This window comes from Podarcis cretensis, assembly GCF_951804945.1.
Source record: "Podarcis cretensis genome assembly, chromosome: 17".
Taxonomy (NCBI): Eukaryota; Metazoa; Chordata; class Lepidosauria; order Squamata; family Lacertidae; genus Podarcis; species Podarcis cretensis.
In genome coordinates this window covers 24,103,915-24,118,156 of record NC_137187.1, presented here as the reverse complement: position 1 = coordinate 24,118,156, position 14,242 = coordinate 24,103,915, and the positions used below count along the sequence as shown (strand labels likewise).

General features: G+C 41.8%; 1 protein-coding gene across 4 annotated transcripts in view; it reads right to left on the bottom strand.

Moving 5' to 3' along the window:
• Positions 1–282: 282 nt before the first annotated feature.
• Positions 283–14,242, bottom strand: part of SMC2 (structural maintenance of chromosomes 2) — a 32,415-nt gene continuing 18,455 nt past the window's right edge. For all 4 annotated transcript variants that reach the window (XM_079959184.1, XM_079959187.1, XM_079959186.1 and 1 more), the window contains 12 exons: positions 13,750–13,869; positions 12,587–12,791; positions 11,938–12,073; positions 10,926–11,050; positions 10,061–10,254; positions 9,550–9,693; positions 8,965–9,159; positions 8,118–8,318; positions 5,264–5,380; positions 4,832–4,992; positions 1,719–1,866; positions 283–1,157 (listed from right to left, as the gene is read on the bottom strand). In XM_079959184.1, the coding sequence (XP_079815310.1) occupies positions 963–1,157; positions 1,719–1,866; positions 4,832–4,992; positions 5,264–5,380; positions 8,118–8,318; positions 8,965–9,159; positions 9,550–9,693; positions 10,061–10,254; positions 10,926–11,050; positions 11,938–12,073; positions 12,587–12,791; positions 13,750–13,869 (1,941 nt within the window). In that variant the 3' untranslated portion in view covers positions 283–962. The remainder of the gene's footprint in view (positions 1,158–1,718; positions 1,867–4,831; positions 4,993–5,263; positions 5,381–8,117; positions 8,319–8,964; positions 9,160–9,549; positions 9,694–10,060; positions 10,255–10,925; positions 11,051–11,937; positions 12,074–12,586; positions 12,792–13,749; positions 13,870–14,242) is intronic.

The following is a 14,242-nucleotide window of genomic DNA, read 5'->3' as shown; positions in this document are numbered from 1 at the left end:
AGGCCAGAGAGAATAGAAAGGCAGTTCATCCTCCCCGTACAACTAGGATTAGAGAAGGAATCAGTTTTAAATGCATCTAACACCAGAATTTGGCAGTTCCAGCCCAACTGAACTTTACGGTCTTCCAATTGCTTCCTTGCCTGCTTATGTCTAAGACACCTGCCCATTATGGTAATTTTTTTTTAAAAAAAACAACCTTGCTAATCATATGCAAAATAATATGCTAAGTCTGTTTTACCAATTTCTGTGGTAAACTCAGAAACAATGAGCAGAAAGAGACCATTGTGTTCCAACTGGTTTATTAAATCAAAGATGAACATTTCATTAACTATACAAAAAGAAAGTGGGATAGCAAGAGTTAAGCATTGTTTGAGCAGTAAGTGTTACAGATGATCTTTTATGTCATTCTTACCCTCCCTCTTTCCCGCTCTTGGTCAAAGTTAAGCTCTGTTGTAGGGGTAGTCAACTTGGTGCCCTCCAGAGCTTGTCGGACTCCCATCTGTTCCCAGTCTGCATGACTAATGGTCAGGAATTACAGGAGTCCTTTAACCTCTGAAGTGACCCATGTTGGCTCCCCCCTGCTCTGTTGAATAATTTGATCATCAAACAGAGACAGGTAAGTTCAGTTTCAATGCACAGAGTTTACTGTATCGTAAATGCAAACAAATTACTTACTCAGTGCTTAAAAGGTATATATACTAGCCCACAACAGGAGAATAGAAGTAATAAATATTTACAAATTTTTGAATTTAAATGAAAAATAATGATGCACTAGATTTTACTACCATTTAAAGCTGCCTCAAATTGATGAACTGCCATGATAGTTCAGAAATATAAACATAAAACTGAGCCAAAGCCAGCAGTTTAGCAGCTGCAAAAAGTAGCTTGAATTCCATCCAAAAAATATGAAATATCATCACTACTAGGTACAAGACAGGTTTGTATAATATAATCATATAGTTTCAAACGGGAATAGATGTTGTCAGACAGATGCCTCTGCTCTTTGACGCTTCGTTTTTGTCTTTTCCCCTCTTGGCTGTGCTGCTATTTGGAGCCTGAGTATACCGTGCCACAGTGGAAATGCCGTCCACAAACTTCGTCTTGTAGAGCACATTTGCATTGTTGAACATACCATCCTTCAGCGATACCACAATGAACTAGGAACCGAAAAAGCATATTGTTAAGCATACGTTTGAAACAGTTAACTTCCTTTTGTAATATGAAATGAAGTTATCGGTGGAATGCAACAGTGTCTAACTGCAGTCCTCTCATGAACAACAGCTAAAATCTGCCCAAGCGCTACTGTTCAGCCCGGACACTGAAGCCAAGCTCCGAGGACCTCCTGGCAGTTCCCTCACTGCGAGAAGTGAAGTTACAGGGAACCAGGCAGAGAGCCTTCTTGGTGGTGGCACCTGCCCTGTGGAACACCCTTCCCAGATTTCAAGGAGATAAATAACTATACAACTTTTAGAAGACATCTGAAGGCAGCCCTGTTTAGGGAAGTTTTTAATGTTTGATGATTTATAGTGTTTTTAATATTCTGTGAGAATCTCCATTTATTCCTCTTACTTTTATAGAAAGAACGAGCAACTGAGACAGAAATGAACAAATGTACAGTACACCTGATAAGAGAGAGAACTGGAACCCTTCCAAGACCCAGAAGCATTTGTTCAGAAGATACTCTGTGAAAATTACACTCATTGTTACTAGTTTCTTACTTGGGAATGCCTGAAGTGGGTTCGAAGCATCTGTCCAATATTCTGGGTGTGTGACAGATCAAGGGCTGCATCTACCTCATCCAAGATGTAAATCGGAGCTGGCTTGAAGAGAAGCATGGCCAATATCAAAGATAAAGCCACAAGAGACCTGAAACGCAAAACAAAAATAGAGAACCAGACACACCCAGGTTTTATATGTGAATACCTGTATCCCTATTTTCAATAACGGACACTTTTTTTTAGGTTTCTGGAATAGAAGTACTTAATGAATACTTCACAATACTTCTGTCTTTGAGAGTAATGCAAAGTGACACAGCTAGGTCTTGAAAATTTTGAGTTAAACAACAACATCATGTAAACCTCAAGTGCATAAACAGTTTAGACGCACCAAAGATTTCAGTTTAAATCTTGCTACATTTGTTTGTCACTGTACTAAAAGAATCTCAAAACAACTTAGCAAGATAAAATACAAATAACATCAAAAAGATTCAAAACATTTTATGATATGTAATATCTAAAATACTCGTTCAGTAACACAATAAAGTCTTATAATCAGCCAGCCACAAAAGAGTATACCTGACCAAGTGAAAATGCCTTAAGCTGCTGTCAAAAAAACTGAAATTGACAATACTTGGTGTGCTTCATTGAGGAAAGCATTTCAGAGAAGGGGCCAAAACTGAAAGGGTCTGTTCCACGTGCCCATCCTATGTACCTCCCTCAGGAGAAGCACACGGAGAAAGGGCCTCTGATGAAGACTGCAGGATTTGGGCAAGTTCATACGAGGAGAGGAAGCCCTTGAGGTATTGGGGTTCTGAGCTACATAATACTTTACTAGACAAAATCATTGCTTTGAACTGATCTCAGAAATTAATCGGCAGCCAGAGCAGTTGGACCAATTTTAATGAGTGCAGGTTATGCACTAACTGGTAAACAGCAAGTAAGCATTAGTATACATCCCATCTTCCCTGTCTCTCCAAATTAGGGAAGGAGAGTCAGCAGCCCTTGGACCACCTCGCCACACCCACAAGGATTCCAAAGTGGACCTGTTCCCAAGAAAGTGAATATTCCCAAGGAACCTAATAATCAGGTGAGCTCATTTTGGGCTAGTCAAATTTGTCAGTTTGCTCCCTCCTCTGGCCAGTATTTTTCTCCAAAACCAAGTTCACGCACCACTCTGCATTCCCCATACTGTAGACACCAGAATAAAGAGCCTCGGAAATTGCAGACCACAGTATAGCTGACGCCTGTACTTTCCCCGTTGCTATACCTCTATAGACATTTCCACACATATAAAACTATTTATTAGCTTAATGGAAGCCGAGCCCACAGTTGCGTTTTTAAACCTTCTGACAGATTTCTCAGCAGCTATTTTAGTTTAGCTACCCAACTCCTATTGTTCTTTTATTATTTCCTATTGTTATGTGCTGTTGTGGTTGCTCGAGAGCAAACAGGCAAGACTCCAACCTGTCTTTTCCAGGCTTTATTATCTGTACAAAACTATTTACAATGCAGAGCATCACAAGTCCATGTCTGCTCAGTCACTAGCAGAATCTGGGAGTGGGCGGTCCTTATACCTTCCCAAGCATAACAGTCGTGTGACCCCCACCCTTCTCCTCCCCTCTCTGAGCGCAAACCTACTGCGTAGAGTGGGCGTTGGCAAAGGGGGACTTGCCTCCCCTCCTCTTTGCTCAAGCTCGGTGTTGAGGCTCTCCCTAGCATCTTCTGATCTCTGCGTCCCTTCCCCACTGGAGGCGGGGCTTCCCTCCTCGCCAGAGGAAGAACTGCTTTGCAAGATCTTCGGAGGCTCCCTGTAACACAACTGCCCTTCCACCTCTCGCCTCTGAGCTGATGGCAGTTCCCTGAAACCTATTACAGTCATATCTCAGAACAAAATAAAAAAATTTCCTTCCAGTAGCACCTTAAAGACCAACTAAGTTAGTTCTTGGTATGAGCTTTCGTGTGCATGCACACTTCTTCAGATACACTGAAACAGAAGTCACCAGACCCTTCTATATAGTGAGAAGGTGGGGAGGGGTATTACTCAGAAGGGTGGTGGGAATGGGTGATTGGCAGATAGCTGTGATGAGCCTATTGACGACTCTTAACGACTGCAATAGGTCTTACAGGAAAAAGCAAGGGGTGAGAAGGTGAAAAATGGCTTTGTCATGTATAATGAGATAAGAATCCAATGTCTTTGTTCAGACCAGGTCTCTCCATGGTTTTAAGTTTGGTAATAAGTTGCAATTCAGTTGCAATTTAAGTTTGGTAATAAGTTGCAATTCAGCAGCTTCTCTTTCCAGTCTATTTCTGAAATTCCTTGCAACTTATTACCAAACTTAAAACCATGGAGAGACCTGGTCTGAACAAAGACATTGGATTCTTATCTCATTATACATGACAAAGCCATTTTTCACCTTCTCACCCCTTGCTTTTTCCTGTAAGACCTATTGCAGTCGTTAAGAGTCGTCAACAGGCTCACTATATAGAAGGGTCTGGTGACTTCTGTTTCAGTGTATCTGAAGAAGTGTGCATGCACACGAAAGCTCATACCAAGAACTAACTTAGTTGGTCTTTAAGGTGCTACTGGAAGGAAATTTTTTTATTTTGTTTTGACTATGGCAGACCAACACGGCTACCTACCTGTAACTAGTCATATCTCAGGTTACAGATGCTTCAGGTTGCGCGTTTTTGGGTTATGGACGCACCGAAACCTGGAAGTACCAGAACGGGTTACTTCCGGGTTTCGGTGCTCACGCATGCACAAAAACACTAAATTGTGCTTTGCGTATGTGCAGAAGCACCGAATCGCAAGCTGCACGTGTGCAGACATGGCGCTGCGGGTTGCGAACATGCCTCCCACACAGATCACGTTCGCAACCCGAGCGTCCACTGTATTAAGAACATCTCACCATTTTTTCACTGAACTCATGAAACTTAACAAGGTCAGTATCCAGACTATTACACAGAACAATGTATCATAAAAAACAATGGATATCCCTGCGGTATAGGACAAGGATGGGAAAGGGACAGAAGGCAATTTAATGGTTGTCTTTGATTTTGTGCTACATTTGTGTTTATAAATATATATAAATATATATATATATCACACTAACCTTTGGCCCCCACTTAATTCAGTTAAATTTTCCTTCCAGGTGTTCCCCAAAGCAACTTTGAACTCGAGACCATCTAGAACAGTTTGGCCTTCAGGAGGAGACAGCATAGCATTGGACCCAGGCAGAAGCGTTGAGAAAATTGAGCCAAAGTCTTTGTTTACCTGGGAAATTGAATACAACCACCATATTTTTAGAAGTTCTTTTGAGTTAAGACCGAGACCTGAATCATGGCTTCCATTTCTAGCACACAGCAATTCCATAGGCAACAAAGGTCTTTTTTTGCCACTCATTTTGCTTGATGGGACTTTTGTGCATCTCAAGTAATAGTTAAATGGACAATGGATTTTGGTTAATCCATTAAAAAAAGACCCATGAAATTAAGTTTATTCTTGAGCCCATGGACAGAAGAGTTATCAAACTAAAGAGACCTACCTTCTGCCAGGCAACATTTAAAGCTTCATTTTTCTTTTGGTCAAGCTCCACAATTGTCGCAAGAATTTTAGACTTGTCATTCTCAACAATTCTTTTCTTCTTCATCAAGTCATTGTACTAGAAACAGACAAGATTGAAAATCATGTGACTTGGCAAGGGGCAGATTAGGTTGTAGAACTTGCAGTTTTCCTTGATTTTTAGTGTGTGTTTGAACAATTTCACAAAAGCAAGGTAAAGAAGGTGCTTGTAGGGTCGGGGACTTTAGTGCTTTGTGGAGTTGTCAGTATTTATTTGGTGGTGTGGAAGTATGAACCAATGCTGCAGAAGCTTGATACTACACTGATAGTTTGGAACAAAAAGCAGAATCCTTCTAATATATACCAGTAACAGCCTCTTTTGCTGCCATTGGCTGTCCTGCTCTGATGTCACAGAAGATCACTCTTAGCAGCAGTGTCACAGCCCCTCACTTCCGGGTTAGCGCGATCGGCTAATGGCGGATTCCCTCCGAGCTCCGGAGGGAATCGGCTCTGCTGAAGACGGGTCTTACCGCGCCGGCGACGCGGGGACCCTTAGAAACCGCAGGCGCGGAAGCCTGCGGACTTGGTGACTCGGCGGGCACCTTAAGCGCCTTCCCCGACCCACGAAGAGCCTTTTTAAAGGCTACGGAGAGGGTACGGGGAGCGGCGTGGTGCTGTGAGTAGACCGCTACTTCAGTGGAGCGAAGCCGCGAGCCATGGCCGGAGAGCGCTGACTTTTTTCCCAAAATTTGGACTGGAAAACAAACAACCCGTGAGTAGAATGGAATTTGGACTCTAAAATTTATATCTTTGAATTCGGTACAACCGGGGGATGTGCTAAAGGGAAGTCCGCACCCCCCCCATCTACAAACGACCTAAAGCAAGGATCGGAGAATTAAGGTGGAGAGTATTGTTTTTGGTGTCAGATAAAAGATATTTCCATGAATTTGACAGAAGAAGTCTTTGTGCTGGAGAGAAAGTGAGGAATTTTGGAAGTTTTTGTGTAAACCCCCCCCCCCCCCAAGCGTCTTGTGCGTGAGCCGGAGGAAAAAGAATAAGGGGTTTGACAGCTGTCAAAGGAGCTGTCAAATGGGCGGTGAAAGTTAAGAACTTTGTTACTTAATAACTCTCTGAACTAAAAGTGTTGTATTTGAATTGAGGTGGTTGGAAACAACGTAGCTATAAACAACAAAGTAACGGACTGTTGGAAAAGGACTATTAAGCAACTGGAATCCCCCTAGGGGGAATTAGAGACATTACAATGGCTGCAGAGGGAAAATTACTGGCAGAGTTAGAAAAAATGTTTTTTCTTGTGGGAATCCTGCAAGAGCAGAGTACGGCTATGAACAAAGAACTTATGACCTTGAATCCTAAAACAAACTCTGCTGAATGTGTAAAGGAAGGGACTGATAAGAAATCTGCAGCTGAACCAGAAGAGACATTTTTGGAATTGGTGGAAAAGAAAGAAGGAGTGGAAAAAGTACAGGAAAATACCAATCAGGAGTCTATATTGTCAGGAAATAAAGAAGAAGATCTTTGGATTACAAATCTGCGAAAGATGAGAAAGATGAAGGAGGAAGTCCCTGGAATACCTGGAATGCTGGAATTTAAAAGAATAAAGAAATATGATTGGGACTTCCTCTTTGAGTATGGGAGATCAGCTGACCTTTTGCAGCAACTGCTTTTAAGTATCTTGGATGGAAGAAAATTTGATGTGACTGTGACAGAACACCTTCGAGACCTGAGGTCCAACAAGAAGGATTACCAACAAAATCGGCAGAGAGAGACGGACAGAGATTTGAAGGCCTCGGATGTGAGGAATCCGGGCTAGGAACTGTGGACATTTGCTTGGGAAGGGATGGAAACCAGGGTAGGGAGGGAGGGGAGAACAGAATCTCAAAATTTTTTATGATTTTTGCATTTGGCTATTAGGACATATAATTAATTAATATATAAAGGGATAAATTTGTGGAAGGGAAATTAGGTCGACCTTAGAAAAAGGATTTAATGTTTATAAGAGAATTGGATAAGTTAAATGTGGATAAGTAAAAAGAGCTAAGTTTAAAAATAATAATAATATGTTAAAGATGAGAGACAAGAACTTGCTGAATTAATTATTGGAATTGGGATGTATGAAGAGGGGGTGGGGGGAAGTCAGGGAAAGGGGGTAAAGAAAGTAAGAGTATGAAATTATACATGTTTTGTTTTTGTTTTTGTTTTGTGTGTGTGTATAAAATGTGAAAACCTAATAAAATTTTTATTAAAAAAAAAAGCAGTGTCACAGCCCCTCTTGCCATTGGCTGCATTTTTCCATATCATAAGGGCTGGCCATTCTGGCACCAGGCACCTGAATGCTTTAGGCAGCTGGGTAAAAACCTGCTAATAATTATAGCTCATTAACAGGAAGCCTGAATGACTCCTTTAAGAATGTTATGGAGGTCTTTTGCTTGAAGTACACAGAAAAACTCTGGGCAGTATCCAATGAAAGCATTCCATCAGCACAAGGATTTCTGCTTGCTCAATGGAAAACTCCCCTCTCTGCCTTTGACACTCTCCTCCGCTACATACCCTCTAAATTTACTCTGGGGGCTCTCTCAACTCTCTGGAGCAGATCTGAGGGATCTGAGGCAGGCGCTGCACAAATGAAAATCATCGTGCTGACAGGACATGTTAAGTTACATATTGCCCGCTTTCTGCATAGTCAGGCATCTAAAGCCATCCAGTTTGTTGTTCACTATGCTTCCACATTAGGGTAGGGTAATGCAGGATATGGTACGGCTGTGTACACAGTAATTGGGAGGTGGCAGGGGGAAAGAGTGGAGTGGACGCAACTTAACTCTTTCTTCTGCCTCTGTAAGCATGTTCATAGCTCTCATGTTGACATTCCTGCCCAACTTCTCTTTCTTTTCCTGCAATTTCTGAAGTCTCTGGCCAGCTTCTTTTGGATTGTTAGTTTTGAAATCGTAAGCTGTGTTTGGTTGGCCAAAAAGGTTTTTCTCTGAAGCTATCCATTCATAGTCATTCAGCATTTTGGCAACCTGTAAAAAACAAAAAAAGCAGTTTAGAACTTTTATAGAGTAATATTCATCTTCCCTCTGTTTTAGCTTCCCCTTTAGCCCCATGCAGCCTCTCACTCCCGGGAGAGGCTGCGTGGGGCTAAAGAATCCATAGCCCCGTGCAGCCTCTCCTTGCCGGAGAGGTTGCACGCAGCTATGGAAGACGGCAAGGCAGCGAGCGGGATGGATCCCGCTCGCTGCTTTGGCTTCCCCTTTAGCCCCGTGCAGCCTCTCCTTGCCGGGAGACGCTCCGCAGGGCTAAAGAAGCCATAGCCCCGTGCAGCCTCTCCCTGCTGGAGGGGTTGCGCGCGGCTATGGCAGAAGCCTGCATTCGCTCCATAGGACGCACACACATTTCCCCTCAATTTTTGGAGGGGAAAAACTGCGTCCAATAGAGCGAAAAATACGGTAATCTTGCATTTGCTAGTAGGATCACAATGTTTTTGCAGACACATAGATAAAGCCAAACAATGGTAATGGGAGATGAACAAGCAATGCACTCAGCAGTCGTTACATCCCTTAGAATTCATCTCTGCCCACAATATGCATATTTTAAATTCAAACACAGTTAAAAGTATCAGAAGTAGGGATCTTACTCACTGGTGAGGAAGTAGATATGTTAACATACCTTTGCAGAAGCATCAGAAGCCTCCTCCTTGTGTTTGCTGACATTGTGTTCCAGCTCCTTGATCTTAAGCTGCGCCTTGTTATTTTGTTCTTTATATTTCACAACCTCTGTAGATTTGGCTTTGATTTCTTTATCCTGGGCCATCACCACTGCTTTCTGCTTAGCCAGTTCCTCTTGAGCGTTCTTTACGGATTCCTGAACAGCAAAGGAGACAATTATCTCTCCACACTGATTAAAATTAAATGTGGACTGGAAATATTTAAAGTAGTACGTTTTAACGTATTAAAACTCAAAACAAAAAAGCACTCAAGATTTAAAGAATCTTGAATGTGGATCATCAACTGGCACCTTACAGGCAAAGCCAGTCTCCCTTGCTGGGCAAGTCCCCACCCTCAAGATGTGATTTAAGAGACAAAATGGAATGCCAACAGAGGGATTTGGCAAGCACAAAAATGGGACTTGCCAGCATAGTATTTTAGGATGCTCTGGAGTATTGACTCATCAGCCCCTCTTTTCTTAAAGCTTGAGAGTTCAAGAAGACATGTCAGGTTGCCTCTTTCATTAAATCAGAATGATAAGACTTACCTTGTTTTTTGCTACCTCGGCTGAAATGACCTCAATCTGCTCCTGGAACAATTTTATAGCTTCATTCACCGCCTCAATCTGTTGCGTATAAGAGTTTTGTTCCCGTTTTAGCTCTTCAAGTTCCAGTGCTAGAGCTTCAGCTTCCTGAACAAAGCAAACAAACAAAAAAACAACAACACCCCTTAAGGCTGCAAGTTCTTTGGGAGCAAGCCCCACTGAACGCAGTGGGATTTGCTCCTGCCAAAGCATTCATATTATCTGTGCTACACGGATAGCACTTGCTTGGTATTAATCTAATGAAATTATGCACACTAGACTCTCAAGGGGGGTTGGGCAAATGTTTTCCAAGGTTCTCCTGACGGTAGAAAGCTTTCCCACATCCAACTGTCTTCTAAGGACCACCTAAGTGCCTCCCCCACAAAGTTATTTAGTTTAGGAACAATCACGTTTCAGTTAATTTCAAGACTATTTAAATGTTTGGGCACCATTACACTGTTGTTAAAAGTTTTACCTGCTCTTTTTCTTTCATCTTTTTGCTGGAAGCATCAGCTTTTTTTTTGGCTCCATCAAGCTTCTGCTGGGCATTTTTCAACTCTTTCTCCCTTTCTGCTTCGGCATTTTTCATTTTGTTTTCCAGCACTTTGAGCTTTTCCTCTGCTTTTTTCTGAACCTCTTTTGTTTTCTTTAAAGTCTCCTCACTTTCCTCTGAAAAGGAAGAGGCTGCTGATCACAAACTTCTGGGCAGAAAGATTCTACAGCAATTCTGTTCGAAGCAAAAAATCCCCCCTCCCCCAAGGAAACTTCGAGAGAAAATGAAATGTTCCTTTTGTAAAAGCATGACGTATTTTCAAAGTCAAAAATGCTGTCATCTTTAAAGTAATATGACAGCCTTGTAATGCCTACTGATAAAGACAAAGGCTCAGCCTGTGGTGTAGTATGGTTTTCTGGCGCCCGGGGCAGGTATGTGCACACACCATGGGGGGGGGGCATGGAGGGTGAACGGAGCCCATCACGCCAGCCAAGCTCTCGCCGAAGCAATACCAGTCCTGTGCCACTTTGTGAGGCTGGGATCTGATCTGAATGATTTGCCAGGCTACCACAGATGTCAAGCACCAGTGACTCAATGTAGAATGCACTTTGCAGAAAGCTACTGGAGATTAAAAGAGGCTAATTCTCCTTTGGAGAAAGATAAACATTAACCACTGGCAAGAAATACAAAAAGTTACCAAATTCCCACATTGACTTAATTTACCTTTTAAAACGATTATTATTTTTAAAAAGTCATTTCCCTCACAAAGCAACCGGCTTGCAGACTCTAACCCAAAGTAACACTACATACAGCCAGTTAAAATACGCTATCACCGTTTTCTTCTCACCAATTGTATTTTTCAATGTATTCAATTCTTCCTGCTGTTTGTAATAGGAACTTTGCTGCAACTTGGTTTGCAATAGTTCTGCTTCTTCAGATTTGATCTCCCATTGCTGCTTCAGCTGACGATACCTTAAAAAAATTAAACATTTTACAAACAACAACCAGTGCTTCACCCAAGTATTTTATATTTATATAAAACCTTTATATAAAAGGTAAAGATACCCCTGACCGTTAGGTCCAGTTGCGGACGACTCTGGGGTTGCGCGCTCATCTCGCTCTATAGGCCAAGGGAGCCAGCGTTTGCCCGCAGACAGCTTCTGGGTCATGTGGCCAGCATGACTACGCCGCTTCTGGCGAACCAGAGCAGTGCACGGAAACGCCGTTTACCTCCTTGCAATACCTATTTATCTACTTGCACTTTGATGTGCTTTTGAACTGCTAGGTGGGCAGGAGCAGGGACCGAGCAATGGGAGCTCACCCCGTTGCGGGGATTCGAACCGCCAACCTTCTGATCAGCAAGCCCTAGGCTCTGTGGTTTTTAGACCACAGAGCCACCTGCGTCCCCAAGTATTTTATATACAAGTATCTTTAAAAGCAATTGAACTGGATAGTATCAATACTTTCTAATGATTTTTTATTTAACTGCATTTGCATCTTGTCTTTTCCTCCAAGGAACTCAAGGTAGTGTACACATTCCTGTCCCTCTCATTTTATCATATAACAAGCATAACAAATGTTTTGTGATAATTGTAATATTTCTGTAGTACAGATGTCACACAAAATTAGTCAACTGTGCTCTTTAATTGGTACGGAAGTAGCATTACTACAAGCCAGCTTGTACCAACTATCTGTAGAAGTTTAAGCTTCTATACATCGTTTTTTATTCACAGATTTTTATCTAGGGAAAAAGACCCAATTCTTCCCGTGAAATACAGCATTATAAAACATTCATACTGCTTTAAGTGAGGCAAACTTCTTCAGGTTTCTATACAAAAGTAAGTACTGACAATACATACTTTTCAGCAGTCCCCTGCAGACTTTCTAATTCCTTTCCTATTGACTGCAATTCAGCCTCCTTTGCTTTCAATTCCTGTTGCACATCTTTTACTTCTTGAAGCTTGGACAAAACCGAAGCAGATTGTGGTCGTGCGCCTGGTTCATGAAAGAAAAAAGACGTAAACAGCTGCTTGAATGAAGACCAATGAATACATAAACTACACAAGCATAATCCAGTCGCTCCACAGCTGTCTATGATGAATTCAATTGGATGAAAAGGGTTGCCTTTGGAATAATGTCAGGTGACACAAATGCTCTGTCTGCAGGGTGAAATTTGTTATGCTGCATCAAGTGATCCACATGTATTGTTAAAAATATTATTTATTACCTGCTCTTCACGCTCAAGTCCCAGGGCAGGTTACAACAATTAAAGCACAATATTAAAAACCATTTAAAACAATTTACAGTCACAGAAAATATACACCTCAAGTTTCAAAAGCCAGGGTAAACAGTGTGTACAAACACATCTGTCCATTATAACAGAGGGATAAAACTAGAAATGCAGTCTTTAGCAAGCAAATAAATGAATCCAAATTCAGTATAGCCAAACAAAAAGAAAACAAAAAATCAGTTATAGCTGTGCAATATGAAATAGAAGGCAGCAATTACCTCCACTCAGAGTGCCTTGAGGATCAAAGGTATCTCCATCAAGGGTGACCGTTTTTGTCATTATCCTTTTGTCAAAGGTAACTCTCTTGGCATTGTCCATGTTATCGCAAACCAGCGTGCCTCCAAAAACATATTCCATTGCCTTTTGAATTTCAGATTCATATCCCACCAGACTAAGGGCCAGATGAACACTGTCTTCACCAACCTAACGTCCAAAAGAAAAAAGAATTAACACGGCAGAGAAAAAGAGAACAAACAGCACTAGAAACAGTGAGACTCAACGACTTGCTCTCCCCTATTCATCCAATCCAGAAGTGGGTCACCAGGGGGAAGAATCATTTTGCTAGCTTCCTGGGAGGTAGGTCATTGGTGCTTATGAGGAGGGAAGGAAACAAGGCAGCAGGGAGATTGGTGCCATGGAGAAGCAGCAGCAGAAGCAGCCTGAACTCTTATTGATGCATTTACACTGTGCAGAGCTGCCCACCACCTCACCTCTCCTGGGAAGCCAGTCTAGAAGCTCACGCCCCCCAGCTGTTTCTGTCTGAATGACTGTATAACAGATATATTGGTTGAATTGTGATGGTTGCCCCGTGATTTCTCACCAACCCACTGCTCAGACAGAGACCACATACGACAGGGGTGTCCAAACCTTTTTCAAAGAGGGCCAGATTTGATGAAGTGAACATTCATTTTTTATTTTTTTTTAGGATTTTACCCCAAGAAATAAACTGCCACAGGGGCCAGATTAAACCGACCAGCAGGCCGGATTAGGCTCCCAAATCCCAAAACAGATTTCAGACGTGCCTGACCTAAGAAGTCCAGAAGTCCGCAAAATCATCTAGCCCAAATTCACAGCCTATAAAAGAAGCATTTGGTATAAACAGTGGTACCTCGGTTTTCAAATGTAATCTGTTCCAGAAAACTGTTCTGAGTTCCAAAACATTAGAAAACCGAAAACTCAATACGGAAGTCGCGTGGCATGTTCAACTTCCGAGGCGTGTTCAAAATCTGAAGCATTTACTTCCGGGTTTATGGCATTCAGAAACCAAAATGTTCATTAATGGAGATGTACAAAAACTGAGGTACCATTGCATACAGAACAAGTGAAATAATTCACCAGTAGCATACTGGAAAAAATTCTGTAAAATTATTTAAGAACATACCAAGGTTTTAGCCGCTCTGATAGCTTCTTTCTCAACAAACCTTGCTGAAATTTTGTTCAGTGGAATAATGGTATAGCGACGCTTCAGTTCGCCCTTTTCTAGCAATTTTTTCCCAGTAAGCTAACAGAAGAAAACAAAAACAAAAAATTACACTTACATACTAACCCATTTAACTCATAGCTGGTGCTGAGTTAATAACAGATTGCAGCAGTAATAAATTACAACTTCTGAAAGGTAGAAAAGCTTTATAGGTTTAATTTCTAACTCACACCTAGCTTATGTTTCAAACTGTATGAAGCTCACGTTAGACAAGCTTTAGTTGTGATTCTGAGTCTTAAGATATGAATAAGGCCATAAAATTTGTGAATGAGACAGAACCAATTTCAAACAGGTGCCTCATGCGGGTACATTGTTGAGTGCTAGGACTGGCAGCACTTTGCCATCTAGTGTATACCTGCTGCCACATCTAGGGTCTTTTTTGTAGAAAACCCCT